We start from the raw sequence: 18,209 nt of genomic DNA, 5'->3' as shown, positions 1-18,209 counted from the left end.
TGCATAAAAGCTTTTCATTTCTTTGGATATCCATTGCCTCTTCAAGGGCATGACGCTATCTCTTCCAGGATAGTCATAATTGAGAGAATGTGGATCATAACCTCCTCTTGAGTGTTATAGAGCTTGGATTTTAATCTCCACTTCCGGGAGTTGAGTCATTGGAACCTATATGTCTATTATGCTTCGTGTATGAGACATCAACATTCCCATGTCTGTGGATTGTCCTATCTGGGACGTGTATCCATGCGGTGACTGTCATGCTTCTGGCATGCAACAGTTATGCTTCGGGAATGCAATAGTTCAGTAGTGCCATATTATTCTTCTTTCGAATAACTGAACCTTTTGAGTCTAAAAATCTGCCATGCTTCAGGCGTGCAACAGATAAATCATTTACTGTCTCATTATTTTATCCAACTGAGACATCAATTCTTGTAGGCACATTTGCAGTAAGTATATATGATTTCATCACTTTCGTTGCATCATTCAATTATTCATATTTCATTTTCTCATTGATTGCTTTGTGAATCAAAATAAGACAAATTCTCTTCGTTCTTCTGGAACGGTCTTTTTTCATCATTCTTTTGGAATGATATTTTCTCATCGTTCTTCTGGAACGATATTATTTTCTCCCCCTAATGGCAGGAAAATTGTCTTATCAAAATGACAGTCCGCAAACCAAGCGGTAAATATATCCCCAGTCAAGGGTTCTAAATATTGAATGATAGATGATGTTCAACATCAATGCCCATTTCAGTACGTTGTGGCAGTGCAATAGGTACATAGATAACACAACCAAAAACTCGTAAATGTATAATGTTTCGTTGGTTCCCAAACCCGAGTTGTACTGAGAAGTATTGATGGTTGATAACATATCTCAACCGAATTAATAATGCATCATGTAAAGTTTACATGTCCTCATGTAGAAAATTGGCAATTTCGTTTTCATGAGCAGAGCGCGGGAAATCAATTTCATTCGCTTAATAAAGGCTTCTGCTAAACCATTTTGAGTATGGACATAAGGAACTTCTGGTCCTTATTTAATAGTCTGTAAACTAAGACTCTTATGGCTTTTATTACAATTAAGTTAAGGCACTGCGGCACTTCAAACTTACGGTACTCATCTAGGAACTTCATGTCCTGATCTTCAGGATCAAGGGACTTCATGCCAGATCCTTTTGTATGATGGAACTTCGGGTCCAATCATTTTATATGATGAGGATCAAGAAACTGCAGGTTCTGATCTGATCAAGGAACTTCAGGTCCTGTATATATTCATAGTAACAAAAGATAAGTACAATAAATAAATTAAAGCAATAGACGGTAATTCCAGCCATAATGAATAAATTGCATTTAAGTAAATAAAGTTTGTGACAAGGGCTTTAATTCAGCACCATCAAAACTTAAAGCAATAGGCGGTAAAACCGTCCATGGTAAATAAATTGCTTTAAAGTAAATAAAGCTTGTGACAAGGGCTTTGATTCAGCACCATTCACATAAATATCAAAGCTTTAAAGCAAAGGGTAATAATTCTACCCACTATAAATAAATTGCTTTAATAGAACTTGTGACATGGGCTTTAAACCAACACCATGCACATAAATATGCCAAAACAGAAAATGCAATGATTAAGTCCTCATGTTTTGCTTTTTCATTTTCTTGGTCTGCCACTTCTTTTGTTTCATCCCTTTTATTTTTATTATTATTTCACAGTTCGAAGTCATTTTGGTTACTCAGTAAATAATAGTAACAATTAGTTCCAATTGGTGTTCCTCCTCCGGTGAGTTTCGAAAAAGTCGAAACGGTTCCCATAAGTTTTGGAGTCAAGAGTGTCTGCAACTTATGAGAAGATCTAACCGTTAGTTTTAATTCAAAATTTAGTATGATATGGATAAGAGGATACCAAACAACTTTCGTGAAGAAACAATTTCGATTTGAGCTATCGAAATGGCGTTTTGGTACTCATAAGGTGGCTGCCCAGTTTTCTGCGGAAATTGGAAACTGGTTTGGTATTTCAGACATCTGCCACGATCGCACCGTTAACATTTTCTGAAATTTTGATATGTTGTAGATACTGAGCAGACGAACAACTTTCAAGAAGAAAGTATTTCAATCCGAGGTCCGCAAGTTAGAGTTCCGAGGCTATTTACATGGCTGTCAAATTCTTTACGAATTTTGAGTATGTACTCTTTTGCTTCTGCAAATGATGATATACAGTCATACAACAATATATATAGTTGCTTCAAGTAAATCAATTGTACTGAGATTTGAAGATGAAATGAAAATTGTTTCTTATCTGTGAGATTCCAGCTGAAGGAGGTGAACAGGATTTGTGGCGTTGTGCTTTCCACTGACATGAGAGCTTCTCGTGCTGATAACGTGTTGTAAAATCGACTGTGGGTGCAGTGGAATAAATGAAACAAGACACAAAATTTACGAGGTTCCTCTACAGTCAGTGTGACTGGAGTACGTCCTCGGGGCAGCAGCGGCGCTTTCATTATAATTTGAAATAATAGGAGTACAAAGATAACTCTCTCTATTATCTCCTCTCATCTTCCTCTATTCTCTCTTCCTCTTCTTTCTCTCTCTTCTTTCCTCTCTCTCTCTCTTCCTTTCTTCCTTTCTTCCTTTTCCTTCTTCTCTCCCGTGAACCCATTTCTTCCTCTTCCTCTCATTCATTTTATAATCAAAGAGGACACTATTCACCTTACAAATTTTCCACAAATGAATAGTGAAAATAATGTGAATAAATAGTAACAAACTATTCATGTGGGCCATCCACATAATATTTACAACAGTTTCATGTTTTGTGAAAATAAACTCAAAAAATGACAATGTGTTGTAATATAATACGTGGATGGCCCACATGAATAGTTTGTTACTATTCATCCCAAGAAAAATCAGATGGATTACTATTCATATGAAGAAAAACGGTTGGGTTACTATTTATACACAGTATTTTCACTATTCATTTGAGGAAAGTTTGTAAAGTGAATAGTGTTACTACAATAATATTTTGCCTATAAAATGAAAACATACAGAGGAAAGAAAGAGGAGTTATGAAAGACTCGGCAGAGAAGAGAAATGGAACGAAGAGAGAAAAAAGAGGAAGAAGAGATGAGAGAATAGAGAGAGTAACCTTTATACTCCTATTATTTCAGATTATAAATGAAAGCACCCTTGCTGCCCTGAGGACGTACTCCAGTCATATTGACTGTAGAGGAACCTCGTAAATATTGTGTCTTATTTCATTTATTCCACTGCACACGCATTGCTGATTTTACAACAAAATGTAGAAAATAATATTTTTTCTAAGTTATGTAGAATATCAAATTGATATTTCCTATGCTTTTCAAAAACATTTTTCAAAATAATAGAAAATAAGAGGTACATTATAAAACAAAGTTAGAGTAAAAAAAATAAAATCATGCACGCCACCACTGTTGTCTCCATTGTTATCGCCATTGCCACAACCACCACTATCTTACCATCATCATCACCACCGCCACCATCTTTTACACCACCACCTCCCACACCCATCATTGTCACTACTATATTCTCCATAGCCATCACCCTCGCCACAAGCGCCACCATCACAACCACCACCATTAACACAACCACCATATTTTCCACACTATTACCCCTGCCACCATAGCCATCACCACCTTCATTGTCTCATTGATGCGGCCACCACTATTGCGTCCATCACCACCACCTCCCACCACCATCACCATATTCTCCACCTTCATTATCCTCACCATGGCCACCACCACCTTCACCATTTCCTCCACCATCATATCAACCACCATTTTCACAATCATCCATCACAACCATTGTTAACACAACCATCCTTTACCACCTTCACAACCTCCAACCTCCTGTACCATAACCATCACAACCATTCTCTCCATCAGTTCCCACCTCCCCTTTATTGTCATCACCTATATCTCACCACTGCTAACACCTTTATTGTCACCACTACTACCACTATGCCAACCACCATTTCTACCAACACTAATCTTGTTCTTAACCACCATCCCATAGCCACCACCATTAATTATTACCAAACACAAATTTATCTATACATATATTTACATTTGGTAGTATTTTCATTGTTTTCATTCTAAAAAATTGTTATCGGATTAAATTACCAAATGCATTCTCAAATCATAAAATGCACAATCCTATTTGTCATTTTCATTTTACAAAACAATTTTTATAAAATGTTACCAAAAGGTTCTCATATTGGTGATTCTTACAGAAAGCACATCAAGTGCTTTTAAAATCCAAAAATATTTTCTCTAAAAACGGTTTTAATCATTGAAAAGTAATATCTAAACAAATCATTATAAGATGTAGGTTTAGGATAATATCGATCAATGTCACCCAAAGGTTGGCCCCCTACACATGAGTGCCTCCCAAGTCCCCTCTTGTCACCGATTCTCAAGTGACAAATGTCCATTGAATTAATAGATCAATTTTTGAACACAGGACAAACATCTAACTAATAACACCACTAAATTTATATGTTGGTTGCAATCAAAGGCGTTGTGGAAGGCATTCAAAAGATGCACCGGTGCAAGGCCCTTATGTTAGAAAGTCTTTAAAATTTTCATCCTCCAATAAATATAATTTCCAATAAAAAAAAAAGTTTTAACGAAACACTTCCGATACTATTCACTTTTAACGGAAATGACATTTTTACTCTAAAAAGTCACTCCTGATACTATTCACTTACTACAACTTTCTATCATTTTGATTAAAAATCAAAGTTTTTAAGCATTTTTCGTTAATTTTCCTTAAAAAAAGATCAGTTTACATATAAATATTGATTTTCTCGTTTCAGCCAATGAGGGACCCTAAATATTTTGTAGTTACAGAAACGACGTCGTAAGTAGGATAAGGGTATGGTTGGTTGCATAAGCACTTAAGTAGAATTGGTTGCATAACCTCGAGAGAGCTTGAGTAATTACGTGTCCTTTTCAATGCATGCCGCACGGGAATAGTGGTTGCGTAATTGGGGTGAGGATATCCTTTTTGCGGAGAGATTTTCAATGTGATTGACATACGGAATGATACATCACGTGTTATTATATAAATAATGAGATATATGTGTTAAAAAATTAATAATTTAAAAAATAAAATTTCACATTACTTACAAAAAAAACACGTGGTGTACCATCCGTGTTTCTGTCACAATGAAAAATTTATTCTCTTTGTGGGATGCTGGAGATCCTCACATTATGATCGTTTATTATACATCGTGCAATCAGTTATCGTTAGATATTATTTGTGTTTAATTTTAAATAAATTTTTCAAGATGATTTATGACCGTACAATGTACGATAAACGGTTAGGATGTGAAGATCCATAAGATTCCCACAATTTAAATCTGGATGAGATCTAAATCCGCATGATTGGATAACTTAAGACTTTTCTACGACGTGGAGAGGAACGAAATTTACACGAGTGGAGGTATTTAGATAGTAAATGGGGTTACATCAATGGGCGAAGGTACACAATTCATACCATACATTTGCAAAAAGTACTTCCGGTATTGTTCGATCTAAATATCTGCGGAGATATTTCTTCTTGAAAGAAATTTTGCTCCAACAAGCAAATATAATATTACAATTGATTAAGTGGAATCTATAGTTATTATATTAGTTTTTCACTTTTCTCCAACATTAAGAGAAAAAAGAACAGGTGTACTTCTACCCACAAACACAAGCGTCTTTTTGTAATTCTCTCATAAATGGTTATTAAATCATAAATTAAATGGGCTGTTAAAGAAAAATAAAATCTAAAATTAGTGAGATTATTCAATTAGTTAGATTGAGATGCTACCCTTGATGAAGTCGAAACTTTTATTGTTGAACTTTGCATGAATCCATTGTTTAAAAGAAAATCTTAAAAATTGTCCCAAAAAAAAAAAATTCCTTGAAAAACTATCTTAAAGAAAACTCCTTTATAAAATTCGTACATGACTTCCAAAATATCAAAATGGCCTTAGTTGCAACTCCAATCCTTCTTGGATCCAATATTTTGTTTTAAAAAATGATAACTGTAACTAAATTACTTGAATACTCATTAATTTCTAAGGCAAAAAAAATTGATCCAAGAAGAAGGCGGTAACCCATTGAAGGCCATAACCTATCGAAAAAATATCTGAATAAAAGTTTTTTTTTTTTTGAACAACGATATTATCTCCACTAAAAAGAATGGGATGAAACCTCTTACTTACAGATGAAGAGGAATACCATTAGACCATACTAGATGGCTGAATAAAACTTACGTTGAACATGTTATTCAAACCGTTTTCTCAGAATTGAACAAGTACTTTTAAAATTCTCAAATTTCAGTGCAACTACAAAAACAAGAAGGTCCTCAGTTTTTGCATATACAAGCACTTGCAAAAATATGTTTTTCTTTTGAAGCAAAGTTATGGATACCTTTTTACGATTATTTCCTCTGCACAACTGAACTACATAAAGATCAAATGCCCATTTTACAGTTTTACACGAAGCAGCAGTACAACAAAGGTACACTGGAAGCACCCTTCTTGCGACTCGCTAGCGACGTAATCTGCTAGAGCCGATGATTCCAGATATGCCGATGCTAGTCCTGATTAACACGAAAAGCCGACAGGTTATGCACTGATCTAGTTAAAGTGATTCGAGTATATCAATAGAGAGAATGTGTTCTGTGGAGTTATGCACAAGGTCGTAGAACAATGCTAACTTGAAGTGTGAGCATTCCGAATCTGATAATCGACACAAAAACACAGAAGTATCGTTTCTCTAATAACGTCAGCTTGCTTTCATGATGTCCGAAAGACGGACTTGAGTACAAGATGTGTCTATTATATACTTGTGAAATGCAACAAACAAATAGATGTATAGAAAATGCAAACTCTCTTCTTAGACACAAGTAACGATGGCAATTCTCAACTTACGAGTTCCAAATTTAGCTGCCTTTCCGGCTTCAATTTTTTAGCTTATGAAGGAAACCGGCTTGTGTTCTTAGTTTAGCTGCACATACATTACAAACTTTTGCAATTTATCCCTAGTAAGCAACTATTGTGAAATACAGATGGGAACCGTTCTATATGACTGTGAGAATGTTCCGTTTGCAGCGTTGAGATACATGCTAAAACAAAAACAGAGCTAGGATCAAGCCGATCGTACTAAAAAATGAAAGCACGTACCTCTTTGTTTGAAGCTTGTCCATGCATCCGATGAGGCTTCATGTTCAAATCAATCAACTTATTATCCATCTTTACATGCCCATCAGCATTGGCATCTGAAGCACGAATAGGGGACACCCGGTGATTTTGCGGGTTCTCTCCTATTGTCATTCTAGGTGGATGGTGTTGTTGTACTCTTCTGATCTCAGCTGGATCAATGGGTTGGGAAGCTGGGTCATCACTATTACCAGGTTTATCTCCTGGAAACTACGGAACAACCAAATAGTGTAAAACATTTAAGTCATCCCCAACACTTGCGTGAAGATAAAATAATCCGATTCTTAGTAAGTAGGATCAACAAACCCACCTCAACTCTTTGTCTCAGTACAAGATATCTTCCATGCATTCTTTTGCCTCCAACATGAACAATCATATCACATTGCAAACAGAGGGAACTTCCATCTATCTCGCAATAAAAGAAAGCTACACGTAGTTTCCAAGAAGATAGAATGAGCGTCGTTATGTTTCTTTTCTTTCTTTCCAACAACATTAAGACATTTATCAGCAGGGAATAGATAGAATCGAAAAATAGGCCTGCATACCAGGTGCGTTTTCACAAATGTCACAGCGGGGAACCTCACTTGGAGTTGCAAGACCAACGCGAACATGCCGGCTAGCAAGCTTATTGCACATATGAACCTGCCATCCGATCAACAGTCTAAAGCATCTCGAATACAAGCCGAACAGAGATTACACAAACATGAAAAACAAAAGTAAATTCCAAAATTTGTGACCAATTAGCAATGCCAGCATTTACCATAACCAATATCCAAAGATTTTCGACAAGCATTCTCACTCAGTCACTAATATATTTCTAGCTCCAATTCTTCCTCTAGTTTTTCACTCTAGGAACCTTTTTACCCTTTCATTAAAGGACATATATTCTAAACTATTCTAATTTGCGGAAAAGATTTGCGATTAAGCATGATTTGATCTTGAGGGCACGAGGCGGGCAGACTGCCTCGGCCAACTGACTTAACCCACGTCTGCTTAGCTCACATTAGTTAAACATGGAGCAACTAACAATTCAACCAGATAATATGCGGTCCAATTTGCACCCAGCAAACTAAAAACATCATTACTTGGTACTTTTTTACCTAGATTTCCTGCTGTAACTTATGAAACTGCTAACTGGGCACTGTAAAAACTTTGAAAAATATTAACAGTCAAACGGTAAAAAAATCATACCTTCTCGTCGCAGGCGCGGCAAAGAGCAGCCTCGTCGGCAGCGCAAAACACGATTGCGGCTGCGCTTTCACAGGAATCACAAAGTGTTCTCATAATTACTAATCCCTTCCACCACTCTCATATTTCTTCAATCCAGTCCGCAAAGATAACACAGCACAAAAGCTCACAATCCAATCCAATCCAGTCCAATTCAATCCAATCCAGTCCAATCCGAAATCCAGAAAGCATAAAAAGTATGAAACTTTAAGCGAACCCAATTCAGCAAGATCGATTTGGGTGTGTTTGGTGAAGTCAATAACGATGGGGAGGACTAAGAACAGGAAAAGGATTCGAATTTTAGACAGAGATAAAAGTGGGTTGTGTTTGGTTTTTGTAGGGGAGATTCCGGAAGCCAAAACAATAATAGTAGTATAAATTATAAACAAACGAATATATAAATACACAAATGTATATAATATATATAACACTATCTGAAATTTGACAAGCAATGGCAACAGATAATATGATAAAATAAATACGTTGGACTTGTCAACTTTGTTAGCTCAAAACACAAACCCTCTCTCTCTCCTCTCTTTCTCTCTCCTCTCTATCTCTCTGTGGAACTTTGAGAAAGCTTGAAAGATTGGAGCTCGGCCACAAGTTTTGAAAACGCAGGAGGTGGGGCTGAGATTCGATGGTGGCTGGCTGATGGGGGATTCTCAGCCACCTGTTGGATATCTGACATGGGGCCCATTGAGTTTCTAGTAAATGTTGTTGCTTTGCTGTGATGGATTTGCTTACAGCTTCGATCCTGCATTGCCGTCCACAAAGCATCTTTGGAGTGCACAAATATATGAGTGGATGGGAAGGACGTGACATCATGAACATTACCAACCTATTATTTTCTTCAAGATCTGGTAATCAAATTAAAAACAAAATTTGTTTTACGAAGGAAAATGATTTTAGCAGTCTTTGTGTCCTCTCCATTTATCTGTTTTATTATTTTTTTAAATGATGATTGATTATTCAAGGATGTGTACAAAATTTTATTTAAAATTTTTCGTGTTTGAATTACAGAACTTTGTACTTATGATCTGAACCGTTCATATTATAAATGACATACCCTGACCGAGATCAAGGCATGCTGGCCGACACGTGAGAGTGACGTAACCATATGCATAGTACGGAAGCAATAGAGATAAAAAATATACGAATAATTAAAAACCGAATTACTAGAGTGCACTACTAAACAAGAAGTGATAGGAGTTAGTTACAAAGTAAACACTCCTACTTAAAGCATAATAAGTCTAGGTGCAGTGCAGTAGGACAAGTACTAGTTATACAGTACTAGGAATGTCCTACTATTATTTAGGTAGATCAGAACTACCGACGTCCTCAAGCCACCAACAACAAGCTTACTTAAAACTTGGAGGAGCGCAAAACAGAAAACGTGAGTGGGCAAAAACAAATGTTTTACAAAACCATTTCATTTATCAACATATCTAACCTCTCGCTGTAAAACATGTATAATTTTTTCCAGAATCAAGATATAAGCATATACATAAATATATATATATATATGAAATCATATCAATTCAATTCATGTATCACGTAATCATAATCATATATATATGCCATGCCAAGATATAATAGAATAAACAATTTAGGTAAGAACAATTTCATAGAAACATAGCATGTTAGCCGGAACCCTTGTGATAGTCTGTACGGCTAAATTAATAGCTCAAAAGTCACTCTAGCCGGAGTCACTAATATGACCTATACGGAAATATATTGCACAAGAGTCGGAACCAAACAAAAAGGTCTATACGACAATAATGGGTGTAATACAATCATGCTCAATACTACTCTCACATAATAACTGGGCGATAATTCGCCAGTCACCTACAAGTCGGAACCATAAGTAAGGTTTGTACAACAAGATTGTGCACCTAAATTGGATCCAATATGAGCATATAGTGTGAGATGTGACATAATAAACAGGCATGTGCCATATCTATGGCTAAATCACAATCACCCTAAGTGCAGTTTTATGAGCTCAACATTATTCAATCACATATCGCATCATTGATGATTCACATAACCAAACGCAACTTACCTGAGCTTACCTGAGCGTCCACATCACCACATTTATATATATAAAGCATCACATACCAATTCATGTATGAATTATAAACTTATATGCATGGCATTTATGGCATATTATCATTCAAACACATTTTTATGGGAAAGTATAAAGTATATAAATATATATTGAAAACCAAAAGCCCACTCACTGATATGTCGACGGGTCGTAACCCCTAAGTCATCATTGGATACGCTCGTCCTTGGGATAAGTCTCACCTATATGCGAATTAACTATAAAAACGTTATTTTAAAGCACATATGCAAAACTAACTAATAACTTCTCATACATAGCTCAAAATGGGTATATGAATATACCACAGGAACCTACACAACTTCAGGAACATCCCCATATTTTAGATTAATTTTTGGACACCTCACGCGCCGACAAGTGCACGGCAAAACGCGCCGCCACGCGCAGGGAATCCGTCAGGAATATTCCGTTAAGTCCAACGGTAACCGTTCAAACTAACTGACGGAATATTCCCCTTTCTTCTCCGGTGAGTCGCCGGTCGTCGACGACTTCGCCAGTTTCTGGGTAAAACTTTAAAATCACTATTCTCCTTCGATTTTTCACCATTTTTCATGAAATTGGTACCAAAATGAAGCTAATAGCATGTAGAATCACATTATACAAGTTTCAAGGCTTAATTCTACTAGATTTTTCCTGAGAAAGGTCGATAGCTTGGCTTACCTAGAAACACATCGATCTCAGTCATCCGACGTCCAAATCCTTCCAACGAAGTACCCCTAGGCTCGTGAGGACCTCCTTAAGCTTCCTATGTCCTTAGAATTCCCTAAAACACAAGGTTTTACGTGTGCATGAACAATGCACAAAATCAGGGTTAGGGTTTCTCGAGTTTTCGAAGCATTCACTTCCAAACAAGGGTACCAATATACTCAGGAGGTTACAATGAGCAAGAACCTTACCTTTAAAGCTTCGATCCGTGCCTGAAAGGGGAAGTTCGAAGCTTGTTCGTACGAAAGAGGGAAGAGAGAGAGAGAGTCTGAGAGATGAGAGAGAGAACACGGGAATGAGAGAGAAGGTAGGTGGGTATGTGTGGTCCAAAAGCCATCAATCATAACTAAGAGAACACTTAGTTCTAATTGGTTCCAATAATAGAGGAATATAACTAATTGGTCCACACTCTTAAGTCTAACCCACAACATCCATAATAATTCTCAACGTCCAAGGGTAATTCCATCATTCCACATCGTCGAAAATTATATATTTGGGACGGGCTGTGACAATAAATCACTTTGTAAAAATCATGTCTGTAAAAAATGAATTAAAACTAAGACCCTTTAGTCAATTTATTGTCAAAACACCATGTGTGCTTATTTACCTTTCAATTTTTACAAATTATAAATATATAAAATTTGGCTAAATAATCAAGAAGTTTAATTAGAATCAATGGTTTTTGTTGTTTAAAATTAACGAGAGGTCCTAAGTTTGAAATGCTAAGTGCATGTTTATTCTTTTCAATTTTTATGAATTTTTATTTGGTTGTTAATTTATTTTTAATTAGTAGCTAGTAGCTATGTGGGTTGTTATTTTTAAACATTTGTTCCCATTCAAGTTTAATCTTCAACAAAGAGTAATGTGTTGACCAAATTTTTAGATAAAATTTGTAAATCATATGACGTGTCATAAAAAAGTTTAATTTAGTACCCATTTATTACTTATACATATCAATTAAAGACTTAAAAACATCATTATTTTTTTAATCCCATATTGACAATGTTAGTAAATAAGAAAAAACACATCACGATTTATACAAAAACACTTTAAAAGCTTAGATGAAAAACTAAACTCATTTTTATCTACTTGTAAACTTGGAGTTTTTTTATTTCCTTCTTACGATACAAAATAAATTAGTTTTTATGTGTTTCTAAATTATTAAGTTTGAAGTGATTTTCTAAGTATAATTTTATCAATGTTAAACAAATAATTAAAATTATGCGTTATATATATATATATATATGTGCGTGCGTGTTCATGTATCAAATTTGAATGGTAACACTCATAGCTTTGTTTTCTTGTTTAAATGACAAAAACTCATTACAATATAAAATTTGATTGAGGTCTCTTTAATAATTTTCGTCGTTCCCCATTCCTCAACCAATTTTGTTTAAGATATTGACAAAAGAACAAAAAGACAAAAGCATAAAAACAAAAAAAAATGGGTAAATTACATTTTATCCTTTCAGGTTTGTGATCGATTGCAACTTCTTACAACATCTTTAAAATATTTTAATTTCATATATTTACTTATCATTTTATTTCAATTTCATACATCCGTTAAGTGATAACGTGATAAATATGAGATCCACATTTATGCTGACGTGGCTACCAAATTTGTGTCATGTGACAAGTTTTTTTTATGCATTTAAAATATAATAATTTATCCTATTAAAAAAAAAAAACCTGAAACCCATCTTCCTGACCCTCCTTCTCCATCTCCTCCACTCTCTTCACCCCCCCCCTCCCATCCAAAAAACCCACCCACAACCCAAACCCCACCATCCCACCCCTCCCTTGCAACACCCCCCAACCCAAAAAACCCAGATTATTTGTAATCAACCAAAAAACCCAGGAAGAACAACACTCCTTCAATTGTCAAATACCAAAATCCCCTTTCGATGTTGTTGTTGGCCGCATCTCATGGGTCCGATCGATGCCTATTCGAGGTTAGAATGAGAGAAGGAGGAAGAGAAAAAGATGGAGGAGGTCACCGAAAATATGTGGTTTTTTGGGTAATCTGTTTTAGAACATACACACACACACATATTTTTTGGTTGATTACAAATCTGGGTTTTTTGGGGTTTGGGTTGGGGTGGGATGGGGGGGGGGGGGTTTGGGTTGCGGAGAAGGGGTCGGTTGCGGGTGGGTTTTTTGTATGGTAGGGGAGGCAAAGAGAGTGGAGGAGAGTAAGAAGGTGGTGGGTTCCAGGGTTTTTTTTATTATTTTAATTTTAATTTTAAATAAGGTAAATTATTATATTTTAAATGCATAAAAAATTATTTTTTTACTACGTAGCACAATTTTGGTAGCCATGTCAGCACAAATTTGGCAATCACGTCAGCACAAATGTGGATCTCATATTTGCCACATCATCACTTAACAGTTTACTTAACGAATTTTCTAACGAAGGTAAGAAATTAAAATAAAATGATAAGTAAATGCATGAAATTGAAATACTTTAAAGATATTGTAAGAAGTTGCAATCGATCTTAAACCTGAAGATATAAAATGTAATTTATCCAAAAAATTTATGATGAACTTTTCAAACACTAAAAACAAGTGAAATGGGCTTTCATTCCTAGGCCCAGACCGGCCAGTTTAAGGCCCGGCAGGCCGGCACTCATTAAACATAAAAACGCGGCAGCCGTTGAACTAATCCTCCAGAAACTCCACAGAAATGGCCGTTGGAGCTTACACCGAGAAGAACCGCCATGGCTACGAACAAACTCAAACCCTAATTTAATTTCCCCTTTTTTTTCCCTCCAATTTTAATTTTCCCGCCACAAAGAAATGCTGAAGCTCCTCTCCTCCTCCTCCGCATGCCTCCATGCCGGCCGAACCTGCACCAGACTCTGCTCCTCAACTTCCACCTCCACAACTCCAACATCACCGCCATTCAACCTCCCATTAATTTCAGAGCTCATAGAAAAGCAACACTGGTCGGAGTTCAAAACCCATCTCAAAGACTTGAGCTTTGTGACAGTTGCCCGCCAACTGTTCGACGCGGGAGCTGACTCAAAGATAATACTGAGGTACTTCACTTGGTCCCAGAAGGATCACAAATTTACTCACCCTCTTGAACTTACTTGTAGGCTCTTGCACTCCCTAGCAAATGTGAAAGAGTACTCGGATATCAGAGCTTTCTTGGATAGATTTGTTAGAAGCCATGAAAATCATTCAGTTTCTTCGATTTTTCACTTGCTTCCAATGGGTGGGAGTCAGTTTTGTGCAAATTGTGTTATAGTTGATATGTTGGTGTTGGCATATGTGAAAAATATGAGGACCCGGTTGGGTTTCGAGGCGTTTCAGAGAGCCGGTGATTACGGGTTTAAGTTGTCGAAATTGGCTTGTAACCCTTTGTTGAGTGGTTTGGTGAAGGAAAATGAAATTGGGTGTGTTGAGTATGTGTACAAAGAGATTATTAGGAGGAGGATAGAGGCTGATTTGTTCACTTTCAATATTGTGATTAATGGGTTGTGTAAAGTTGGGAAATTGAACAAGGCAAGGGATATTACTAACGACATGAAGGCTCGTGGGATCCCACCGAATGTGGTTACTTATAATTCTCTTATTGACGGGTATTGCAAAATGGGCGGTTTGGGGAAGATGCACAAAGCCGATGCCATTTTGAAGGAGATGGTGGCGTATAATATTCGCCCGAATGAGATTACTTTTAATATTTTGATTGATGGGTTCTGTAAAGATGAAAATGTCGCATCTGCACTCAAGGTTTTCGAGGAAATGAAGCAGGGTTTGAAACCCAATGTGGTTACATATAATTCACTTATTAATGGGTTATGTTGTAATGGGAAGCTGGACGAGGCTTGTGGTTTGCGGGATGAAATGCTTCGACTTGGTTTGAAGCCAAATATAGTTACCTACAATGCACTCATAAATGGGTTCTGCAAGAAGAAGAGGATGAAGGAAGCTAGAGAGTTGTTTGATGACATTAGGAACCAAGGTATGGCGCCTAATGTTATAACCTATAATATGCTAATTGATGCTTACTGTAAGGATGAGAGGATGGAGGAAGCATATGCATTGTTTCATTCAATGTCAGAGAGAGGGGTTTCCCCCAACACTTCGACATTTAACTGCCAAATTTCTGGTTTCTGTAGGCAAGGAAACGTGGGAACAGCCAGGAAGTTCTTAGATGAAATGGAGAGTAGGGGCTTGAAAGCTGATCCCATAACGTATAATATATTAATAGATGGATTGTGCAAAGGAGGGGAGTCCAGAAAGGCAGAAAGGTTATTGAATGAGATGTTCAAAAAGGGTTTGAGTCCTAGCCATGTGACATACAATACCTTGATGGATGGGTATTGCAGGGAAGGAAACATGAAGGCAGCTTTGAATGTGAGGGTACAGATGGAGAAAGAAGGGAAGCGGGCAAATATTGTAACATTCAACGTGTTGATCAAGGGATGTTGCATGAAGGGCAAACTTGAAGTTGCAAATAAACTTCTTAATGAGATGTTGGAGAAAGGTTTGATCCCAAATCGAACTACTTATGAAGTAGTAAAAGAAGAAATGATGGACAAAGGTTTCCTTCCTGATATAGATGGACATCTGTATAATATCTCTCGTTCTTAGCTGCTGAAATGAGAAACTTGGTTTCAGCCTCACCGTAACCATAATGTTTCTTCGATATAAAGCGGCCATGTATGCATCCACATCCGAAGGTGAATATTTGACGAATGAGAATAGGAGTAAAAGCATCAATCACAATCATCTCAACTCCACCGATCAAACCAAGACAGTTCACTCTCGTCTCTTCTCCCACCTCTTCAAGGTCTGTGATTCTTGCTGAATGTTGATCATACTTTAAAAAAAAAAAGCATTCAATTTATGTGCCTCATTTGTGGAGACATTTCTGGTCAAACTTAAAGAAATATATGAATCTTCGAAACCTATTTTTATCTGCCCATAACCTTCCCGTATGCATTCAATTTATGTGCCTCATTTAACCTCAAATTATAATTAGTGAAGAAAGATAAACTTCCGTAAGATATGTATCCAGCTCTATGTGGCCAAAATAACTAGAACTGTATTGGGGAGCTTCTTTTTTCATTAATATGAGCTTAATCACATGCCATATATTGGCTTCAAGGGATAAAGTATATTCATACACACAGTACAAGTTACAACCCAATCTTCCTCACAATTCTTTATTAGACATAGCAGAAAACCAATACAACTTATCTTCAGATCAAGACAGGATACATATATAGACACTGTAGTACACTTGTAACATTTTTCTTTAGACAAAAAGTAGTGAAACTTTTCACTCTTTTCGAAACTCAAAAGGAGAAGTTCATCATGTCCAGGCTCAAGCTTTCCATCATCAGAGTCTCCATGAATCCACAACTAGTCGGTGCCTTCTTGAAACTGCTGCCTCTGGGCTTGAAGGAACAAGCAGAGATTGGAATGATTGGGATGTTCTCACAGTTGCAGAGCTCGATCATATACCCATCTGGGTCATGGAAGAACACCTGGTCTACCTTGACCCCGTCATCCTCCACCACGGCTGTCACGTACCTCATCCCCATATCTTGCAGCCTCCTCTTAACAAGTCCAACATCAGTGCACTGCATGTTCATCACCGAAGAATGTTATATTTGACCACAATTTATATTACAGGTTCTATAAGTAGCAGTACAGCTCTTACCTGGAAGGAGATGTGGTTGTCCTTGGGATTGATCGGTCGCAATTCATAGTCTTCCATTGCTGGACTTTCAATCAAGTGTATCCCAATGCCATAACTATACAACCTACACAAGGTCAGACATATTAACTTGTTATTTTCTTTTACACAAAGCCGTGGATACACGTGTATTTGTTTACAGAATACAACCATGATATTCAACTTTGCTGCATATGAAAAACCAGTATATCCTATAGGCATTATGTTTATCGAATTCTTTTTTGGCACTCTAAAAAGCATGATAACAGAGAGAAAGCTAACCAGGCTCCATTGAAGTTGAAAGAAGAGGGGCGTTTGATGAGAACAAACCCCAACACTTCTTCATAGAACCTCATGGAAGTCCACACTGATCTGCACAACAAGGACACATGATTTAAAGAGAGCAAAGGCAGTGCCTCGCAGTTGCTTACTTCCTCAATCTCCATTTCACACTCTTACGATAACTCTCACTTGCAATTAGTTAGTCTCTCTTTGATTTTTCGTGTGCCCTGCATCACAAGACTAGAAGGGACTGCCTTTTATAAAGCCACACTTTGGAGCGTCTTTCAAGTTCAATTCGAAATTTTTGCACATCATCCTCACTCTTGCGAGGAACTTTCCTGGCAGATTCTCACAAGTTGAATCAGACAAGTTAAATCTAGTCTTCCTCTTAGCTACCGTACACCTTCATATATTAGTAAGGGTGTAATATCTTTGAATGCCACATCGACCATGTCTAGGGCTGGAAAATTTTCCCAAAAATCCCAAACCAAAAAATCCCAATCCCGATCCCATACCGAAAATTCCCCAAACCGATAATACCGAAATTTTTGGGATTCATACCGAACTAATCCCGAACTTTTTGGTACAGAAATGGGGATTACATATTCAATTATTCAGGAATCCCGAACCGAGCCGAAAATATATAGGATATTTATTGTGTGGTATGCATGTTGAATGTTGAATTTAAGTAGTTTGATAGTAGACTACATTAGAAATAGAAGAAATAGAAATATGAAATTAAGTAGTTTGAAACCTTGGAACGTCAATTTGACTTTGTATGAATGAATTGGTATTTCAAATGGTACGAAATTTCAAATTGGTAAGAGGTAAAGAGCCTAAATTTCAATTGATATGAAAAATTTTAGGCCAAAAACTCAAATTTTAGCCCCAACCAAAAAAATCTCAAATTTCAACCCAAAACTCAAAATCCAATCCCTTCCCGAAAT

At 36.7% G+C, this 18,209-nt stretch overlaps 3 protein-coding genes and 1 long non-coding RNA gene across 5 annotated transcripts; 1 reads left to right on the top strand and 3 right to left on the bottom strand.

The window, feature by feature from the left end:
• Nucleotides 1–958: 958 nt before the first annotated feature.
• Nucleotides 959–2,128, bottom strand: LOC139192690 (uncharacterized). The gene is made up of 2 exons (XR_011576970.1): nt 1,901–2,128; nt 959–1,262 (listed from the first exon to the last, which is right to left on the bottom strand). It is a non-coding gene; the product is annotated as an uncharacterized lncRNA (long non-coding RNA).
• A 4,186-nt stretch (nt 2,129–6,314) lies between these two features.
• LOC103436121 (B-box zinc finger protein 19-like) lies at nt 6,315–9,165 on the bottom strand. Of its 2 annotated transcripts, none has more exons than XM_008374539.4 (5): nt 8,432–9,165; nt 7,786–7,882; nt 7,551–7,666; nt 7,205–7,450; nt 6,315–6,621 (listed from the first exon to the last, which is right to left on the bottom strand). In XM_008374539.4, the coding sequence occupies exons 1-5, from the start codon at nt 8,522–8,524 to the stop codon at nt 6,616–6,618; spliced, it is 558 nt and encodes a 185-aa protein (XP_008372761.2). In that variant the 5' UTR covers nt 8,525–9,165; the 3' UTR covers nt 6,315–6,615. The 2 variants fall into 2 exon arrangements, with proteins under 2 accessions (XP_008372761.2, XP_028945554.1); XM_029089721.2 differs by having other exon boundaries at nt 7,786–7,901; nt 8,432–9,037.
• A 4,776-nt stretch (nt 9,166–13,941) lies between these two features.
• On the top strand, nt 13,942–17,215 carry LOC103420004 (pentatricopeptide repeat-containing protein At1g09820). Its single transcript, XM_008358080.4, has 2 exons — nt 13,942–16,089; nt 16,625–17,215. The coding sequence occupies exon 1, from the start codon at nt 14,088–14,090 to the stop codon at nt 15,888–15,890; it is 1,803 nt and encodes a 600-aa protein (XP_008356302.1). The 5' UTR covers nt 13,942–14,087; the 3' UTR covers nt 15,891–16,089; nt 16,625–17,215.
• LOC103420005 (glyoxylase I 4-like) lies at nt 16,439–17,877 on the bottom strand. The gene is made up of 3 exons (XM_008358081.4): nt 17,263–17,877; nt 16,966–17,068; nt 16,439–16,885 (listed from the first exon to the last, which is right to left on the bottom strand). The coding sequence occupies exons 1-3, from the start codon at nt 17,424–17,426 to the stop codon at nt 16,598–16,600; spliced, it is 555 nt and encodes a 184-aa protein (XP_008356303.1). The 5' UTR covers nt 17,427–17,877; the 3' UTR covers nt 16,439–16,597.
• Nucleotides 17,878–18,209: the final 332 nt, after the last annotated feature.

The sequence above is a fragment of the Malus domestica genome, chromosome 02 (genome assembly GCF_042453785.1).
Source record: "Malus domestica chromosome 02, GDT2T_hap1".
NCBI classification, from domain to species: domain Eukaryota; kingdom Viridiplantae; phylum Streptophyta; class Magnoliopsida; order Rosales; family Rosaceae; genus Malus; species Malus domestica.
The sequence above is the reverse complement of the archived record's forward strand: the minus strand, read 5'-3'. Positions and strand labels throughout refer to the sequence as shown.

Excerpts from the sequence above, each read along its gene's own strand:
- LOC103420004 (XM_008358080.4), top strand. The coding sequence starts at position 14,088 with ATGCTGAAGCTCCTCTCCTCCTCCTCCGCATGCCTCCATGCCGGCCGA.
- LOC103436121 (XM_008374539.4), bottom strand. The coding sequence starts at position 8,524 with ATGAGAACACTTTGTGATTCCTGTGAAAGCGCAGCCGCAATCGTGTTT. Across the intron at positions 7,883-8,431 it reads GCCGCGCCTGCGACGAGAAG|GTTCATATGTGCAATAAGCT; the intron begins GTATGATTTTTT and ends ATCGGATGGCAG. Across the intron at positions 7,451-7,550 it reads TACTGAGACAAAGAGTTGAG|TTTCCAGGAGATAAACCTGG; the intron begins GTGGGTTTGTTG and ends GTTGTTCCGTAG.
- LOC103420005 (XM_008358081.4), bottom strand. The coding sequence starts at position 17,426 with ATGGAGATTGAGGAAGTAAGCAACTGCGAGGCACTGCCTTTGCTCTCT. Across the intron at positions 17,069-17,262 it reads TTCAACTTCAATGGAGCCTG|GTTGTATAGTTATGGCATTG; the intron begins GTTAGCTTTCTC and ends GACCTTGTGTAG. Across the intron at positions 16,886-16,965 it reads ACAACCACATCTCCTTCCAG|TGCACTGATGTTGGACTTGT; the intron begins GTAAGAGCTGTA and ends ATGAACATGCAG.